The following is a 7,069-nucleotide window of genomic DNA, read 5'->3' on the forward strand; positions in this document are numbered from 1 at the left end:
GCATGGTGAAAAGATACCCTGTGTGGTTATCCGGCTCCTCATGTTCGAATGTTCTCTTGCTTGACTGGTGTGCATGGAGAATCCCTCTGTATTCACGTCAATGTATGTCGAGGGGAGGGAGGAGGTTTCCCTTTTGGGATTGATCCCATCAGAGTATTTTAGTTGAATAAGATCCTCGGTTCAAAAAGGAGTTCACATTTCAGAGTTCCAAACTTTATGGCAACTAAACAACTTTAATGCAAATTATTCAATATTGAAAATGACCTTGAATTGGAATTTTATCTTAAGATGTACATATTCACATGTGGTCATGTTTAAGAACACGTTTTTATTTCTTTTGAGATGTGTTATTCTCTCAAATGCCACACAATATTGTTTATGGTAAAATACAAGAGAAAAATTTGATCCTCTTGATCTTGTGTCATATGATAAAAAATAAAAATGATGGCATGTATCTTATATAGATTACCACATTTTTTGCACTATCACCATACCCCTTGCTCCTTCAGATGTAAGTGCTAGTTTATAATTGCTACTACTTTACTACTAGTATGGATAATTTACAATTGCTGCTACTTTAAAACAAAAAGTACTTCTCTCTTGTACATGAATATAACTTCCCTCAATTTAATTCCAACTTTATATTTTATGCTACACTTACACCAACGTGGAATTGCTGGTACATTAAATCAAGTCGGTTTTCACAAACAGATTTAACTAATTGACTCCGAGTGCAAAATGTCAATCCGACACAACATAAAAGGCGAGCTCCTGCGTGTAAACGTCCGCACCAGATGCGTGGATGGCCAAATACGTGGCGAAATCCGCTCGAAATGGTGAAGATCATACATATCCTCAAATAGCCAAAAGTCTTGCTGCTGCTTTAGGATTTTATTTCAAGAAAGAGACTCATAACAGGCAAATAAACAAATTTTGATCATCAGAACCCTGAAAAATGCAAGGCAGGCAGGCGGCAGGCAGGATGTGGAACATGAATATGAGGAAAATAATGGCGATGTGCAACTGTACCATTGCAAAGCCAGGAGCTCGGGCGGCAGAACATGGCGTCAGGGCACCCCTGCCTCGAAATGACAAGCTAAAACAAGAAATCAATGTAAATATCACATATTACTTTTGAGTTTTTGTATTTTACAAATACATACTTTTGAACAACCCTTGCGTTGTTTTGTTTCAAGAATTCGAAGTGGACAGCTGAAGCCTACTGTGTATTTCTAAATTTCGATTGTTTTTAGTTTTGTTTTTGCAAAAACTCTAAAGTGTACTGCGGAAGCTTACTGTGTACTTTGTAAATTTCGATTGCTATTTATCTGCGGTTCTAATAATACAAACTTGTGCACAAATCTTACGTTTTTCCTTCTTTTTTTAAAGCTAAGTGCGCAGCCGAGGCTTCCTACTTTCTAAATTCGATTGCTTTTTATTTTCTTTTGCATAGATCTTATCTATTTTTTGAAAAAAATCGAAGTGTTTAACGTGAACAGAAGATTGCTACTTTCTATATTTCGGTGGCTTTCTAGTAATTTCAGTTTTCAAATTACATTCTTTTGCACGAATCTTACTTTTCCTTGTCTCAAAAATTCGAAGTGCACAGCGGAAGCCTCTACTTTAGATAGCTCATTTCATCTAAAACAAGAAATCAATGTCAACATCAGAAATTACTTTTGATTCTCTTCGTTTTAAAAGTACAGAATTTTGTATGCAAATCTTTTGCTTTTCGCTCTAGAAATTCAAAGTTAAGCTCACTACTTTCAAATTTTCGAGTACTTTCTATTTTCTTTTGCTTAGACCTTAGCTATTTTTTAAAAATTCAAAAAATGTACAACGTAAACAGAAGATTACTACTTCCTATATTTAGATTGCTTTGTAGTTTCAGTTTTGAAAATACATGCTTTTGCACAAATTTTACGTTTCCTTTTCTCAAAAATACACAGTGCACAGCGGAAACTTCTACTTTAGATTGCTCATTCCATCTAAAACAAGTAATCAATGTAAACATCAGAAATTGCTTTTGATTCTCTCCGTTTTAAAATAACAGACTACTGTGTGCAAATCTTTCGCTTCTTTGCTCTAGAAATTCAAAGTTCAGCTCACTACTTTCTAAATTTCGATTGCTCATTCAATCCTTACGAAAACATCAGAAATTACTTTGGATTCTCTCAGTTTTAACAAATAGACACTTTTTGTGTACAAATCTTTCGTTTTTTCGCTCTAGAAATTCAAAGTTCAGCTCGCTACATTTAAAACATCGATTTGCTCATTCAATCTTTACGAATCCGCCCTTGAGTTTTCCAATTTGCAGAGAAAAATCGAAAAGGATATTCTAGAGGAGGCGCGCGAAAGCACAGCCGCGGAGGGGGAACAAACAGAGGGGGCCACCGACAATTCCGCCGCCTCACGCCGCTGCCCGGCGGAGGAAACCGGCGGCGGAAAGGCCGAGCAGTTCATACACCACACTGAAATATCGGCTGGAAACCCTAATTACCAGCAGACCCGGCGGTGGTCTCAATTCTCTTGCGGAGTCCCGTATGACGTGGAAAAGGCGAAGGACGTGGAAGAGGTGCCCGACAGCCGCGGGTACGAAGGTGATGAGGTGTCGGCCACGGTACCGGCTGCTTCCGGTGAGATGGACGCCCTGTACGAGCGCGCCGAGGAGAGCCTGGCCCAGGTGCGGAGCGGCGTGCCTTCAGAGCAGGCGGTGGGAGTGATGACGAACTATGTGACGACGATAGCGTATTTTGAGGATCCGGACAGTTTCGAGAAGTTCGGGGAGGAGCAGATGGAGAGCGCGGAGGAGACGTTGGAAAGAGGGGAGAGGATTCTGAGGGAGGCGGTTGAATGTGGTGGCGATGGGAGCATCACTCCCGCTTCCAGGTTGCTCCGCCAGCGTCTTCAGGGGCGAGGAGGGTCGAATTTAGTGGTGGATTGATTTTATGCACATACCTAGCTAGTTCAGTATTTTTGTGTTGATAAAAATGGGTGAGGTGAATGTATGTTGTCAAGGTCAGTTTGAATAACGACGCCTTAATCATGGCGAGCAGTGAGAAGAAGTGAGGATTGATGGTAGTGTACGATAGTTTAAGTGGGATTTTGGGGTTTCTATGTTTATATCTTTCTCAATTTGATGATAAAAGATCTACCAAACTATTTGTAGACAAAAGATCTATAAAAAACTTTGTAAATCGTAAATTTTAACTCTGATCAATATAAAAAGTGAGCATGTTGAGAGTTTAAAGTGGTGGTTTATGAGCTTTTCAATGAGTCATGAGCATTCAATGGATTTTGTGGATATGTGGTGTTCTAATTTGAGATAATTTTGTGGTTTGAAAATTTATTGTTTTGAGAGTTTAATTAGTTTATAATTTTATTTTATTTTTATATATGGTTAATTGTAAAAGTGGTGGTTTGAAAAGTTAAAACAGACTTTAATTGGTTTATCATTTTATTTAAAGTGGTGGTGTTTTGGGAGCATACTTAATAAGAAAAGTGTCCGAAAAGTGTGGGAAGTTTAAAGTGTGGAAAAAATGTGGAAGTTGGAAGTGTGAAGTAAATGGTGTATGAAGTGGTTTTTGGGAAGTTTTGGGATTTCAATTAAATGGTGTGGTGTTTTTTGTGATGGTGTGGGAGTTCAATTTGGCCTAGTGTGAATTTAATAATTTAATAATTAGTTTTTTGTGATGTTGTTGGATAGTGTGAATTTAATAATTAGTTTGAGTTGTTGAATTGTGATGTTGTGGGAGTTTAATTTGGTTAGTTAAATGTTTAATTAATTGTATTTTTTAAGAAATAAAATAATTTAAGAATATCTTAAAATTTTGAAAAGATAGTATTTGGGAGTTTAATTGGTTTATAATTTTTTTAATTAATGATTAATTGTAAAAGTGGTTTTTGGGAAGTTGTGGGAGTTTCATTAAGGGTTTTGTTGTTTTTTTAAACTATCTTATTGGTTTATAATTTATTTTTATATATGGTTTTGTAAAAGTGGTTATCTTTTGGGAGGAGGTAGTTTAATTAAGTGGTATTTTTTTAATGTTGTGGAGTTTACTTTGGAAAAGTCAACATGAATTTAGTTATTTTGAGTTGTTCAATTGTTGTAGGAGTTCAATTTGGCCAATTTGGCTTTGTTTAATGAGTTAAATTATTGTGGTTTGATTCTAGTTATTGAGAAATGGTTAGAAAAGTTAGTGTTTTGAGGATTTAATTAGTTTATAATATTTTTAATATATGGTTAGTTGTAAAAGAGGTCATGTTTTGGGAGCACTTAAGTGGTGGTATTTTTGAGATGTGGGGTCTAATTTAAATAATTTGAGTTAATTTGAGTTCATCAAAATAATTTGAGTTCATCAATTGTGATGATGTGGAAGTATGAGAACCTGAGTTCAATTTAATTTATGATATTTTGAGAGTAAAATTGAACTAGTTCAATTTTAGAAGTATTTTGAGTTGTTCAATTGGTGTAGGAGTTCAATTTGGCTTTGTTTAATGAGATCAATTATTGTGGTTTGATTCTATTTATTGAGAAATGGTTAGAAAAGTTAGTGTTTTGAGAATTTAATTGGTTTGTAATATTTTTAATATATGGTTACTTGTAAAAGAGGTGTGTTTTGGGAGTATAGTTTTTACAAAAGATTTTTTTAGAGAAGTTTTGGGAGTCCAATTAAGTGGTGGTATTTTTGACATGTCGTGGGGTCCAATTTAAATAATTTGAGTTCATCAATTGTGATGATGCAAAAGTTTGAGAACATGAGTTCAATTTAATTTATGATATTTTGAAAGTAAAATTGAACTAGTTTAATTTTAGAAGTGTTTTGAGTTGTTCAGTTGTTGTAGGTGTTCAATTTGGCTTCATTTAATGAGTTCAATTATTGTGGTTTGATTCTAGTTATTGAGAAATGGTTAGAAAAGTTAGTGTTTTGAGAATTTAATTGGTTTATAATATTTTTAATATATGGTTAGTTGTAAAAGAGGTCCGGAGTATAGCTTATACAAAAGTTTTTTTTTTAGAACTTTTGGGAGTTCAATTAAGTGGTGGTATTTTTGAGATGTTATGGGGTCCAATTTAAATAATTTGAGTTCATCAATTGTGATGATGTGAGAGTTTGAAAACTTGAGTTCAATTTAATTTATGATATTTTAAGAGTAAAATTGAACTAGTTCAATTATAGAAATACAATTAATGAAATGCAATTAATGAAATTATAATTTATGAGCTATATATATATCATTTACTATTATAATTTATTCATGTTATTATAATCTAATTTATGTTATTTTAGGAGTACAAAATACTAGTTTATTTATTATTACAATTTAATTTATAATATTTTGAGATTTAGAAGTTATTTATTATTACAATTTAATTTATAATATTTTGAGATTTACAATACTTCTAGTTCAATTTATTTTATTTTATTATTTTAAAAGTACAACTTGATTTTTTTTTAAAAATACAACTTATAAGTCATGTGTATCTTCATATATAATATCTATAAAACATTTAATTAATATAAGTTTAAGACAATGGCGCTAGTTCAATTTATGTTATTTTAGAAGTACAATTTATTATACATATTATAGAATTTATCATTATAAATTTTTATATGTTAATTAAGTCTAAAGTAAAAGTTAATGTTTTTTTTTTAGCTAGATTCAAATCCAAGACTTTCTAATAAGAGTTCACAATTTACTTGTGTTATATACTCCAATCTATATATTATTATAAGTAAAAAAAATTAACTAGTAGTTGTGTGTTTTTGAATGCGCAATGATGCGCTAATAGAAGTGTTTTCACTGTGAAGATGAAACTCACAATTTGAAAACTCTACTCAACATTACGTAATCAACATTATAAACCACCAAAACTATGAGCAAACATAAATGTCTTTTTTTTTAAATAACTTGATTAATTTATACCAAAGTGAAAAATTAAATCTCTCTTTGAATTTATTTGGTAATAAAAATTATTAATATTATTTACATTCTATAAATAGAACTTAGCCACAATCATTTTTACATTTTAATATTGATAAAAAAAAAAAATTGAAATTAAAGAAATCAATTACTAATTTATAACTAATATATTATTTTAACTAAATCTATACTGATAAATATATGATAGATTATAAAGAAAATTGTATAATAATATTTGTAATAATTTTTTCATAATTTTTTTTAAATACACTATTAATATTATTTAAATTTTATAAATGGTACTTGTAATCATCTATATTTTTTATAACTTGTCAAACCAATATATTTTTAAAAGCTAATATATTTTTCATTGTTGATGTTATTATTAAGTTGAGAGGCTTGTACAATGAAAGCATCCATTATTGTAAACTTTTCAGCAATTTTGAAAAATTTGACAGGTAGCTGAAGCGACACAAAATTTATATTTAATACTTATCCTTTATACATTGAATGGGAATAGACACAAAATGTAGAGAGTTGGAAATTAAGAAAATGTTATAATAAAAACTTGTAAATTGTGTAAAAATATGGATAATATCTCCTTAAAAACAAATAAAAAAATAGTCAACCAAATATTGAAATCAAAATAGGATGCAAATGTTTATATTTTTATATATATATAAAAATCAAGAGTTGTCTGTCTCGAAATGCCTATTGCACTGAGGCAATTTATGAAAATAGGCACCTCGAGAAGGATAACTCTCGGCTTTTATATATATATATATATATAAGCTAGTTATTAGGAAAAACACCTTCACTCACCAACGTTTCATAAGAAATTTTTTTTGAAATAATTTTAACGTATGATAACTATTATTTTTTATTGGTGAAAAATTAAATATCTCTCTTTTAAATTTATTTGGTAATAGAAGGTTTAAAATATTTTATTAATATTATTTACATTCTATAAATAGAATTAGCCACAATCATTTTTCACATTTTAATAAATTATTGATAAAAAAATTTAAAATTAAAGAAATCAATTCCCAATTTCTAACCAATATATTATTTTAACTAAATTTATACCAATAAATACATAATAGATTATAAATACATAGATTATAGAGAAAATTGTATAATTATA

At 30.7% G+C, this 7,069-nt stretch overlaps 1 protein-coding gene across 1 annotated transcript; it reads left to right on the top strand.

Annotated features, from left to right (window-relative positions):
* The first annotated feature begins 715 nt into the window (after positions 1 to 715).
* LOC149571475 (uncharacterized) lies at positions 716 to 3,250 on the top strand. The gene is made up of 2 exons (XM_089812992.1): positions 716 to 1,114; positions 2,318 to 3,250. Exons 1-2 carry the CDS (start codon positions 956 to 958, stop codon positions 2,942 to 2,944), a joined length of 786 nt encoding a protein of 261 aa, XP_089669118.1. The 5' UTR covers positions 716 to 955; the 3' UTR covers positions 2,945 to 3,250.
* Positions 3,251 to 7,069: the final 3,819 nt, after the last annotated feature.

Source organism: Cupressus sempervirens, chromosome 2 (assembly GCF_028749045.1).
Source record: "Cupressus sempervirens isolate cs-2001-9-10 chromosome 2, ASM2874904v1, whole genome shotgun sequence".
Lineage (NCBI taxonomy): Eukaryota > Viridiplantae > Streptophyta > Pinopsida > Cupressales > Cupressaceae > Cupressus > Cupressus sempervirens.

What these genes read in the sequence shown, in the direction of transcription:
- LOC149571475 (XM_089812992.1), top strand. Translation starts at nt 956, where the DNA reads ATGCAAGGCAGGCAGGCGGCAGGCAGGATGTGGAACATGAATATGAGG. An exon ending in AGCTAAAACAAGAAATCAAT is followed by an intron (nt 1,115 to 2,317) that starts GTAAATATCACA and finishes TCCAATTTGCAG; the next exon opens with AGAAAAATCGAAAAGGATAT.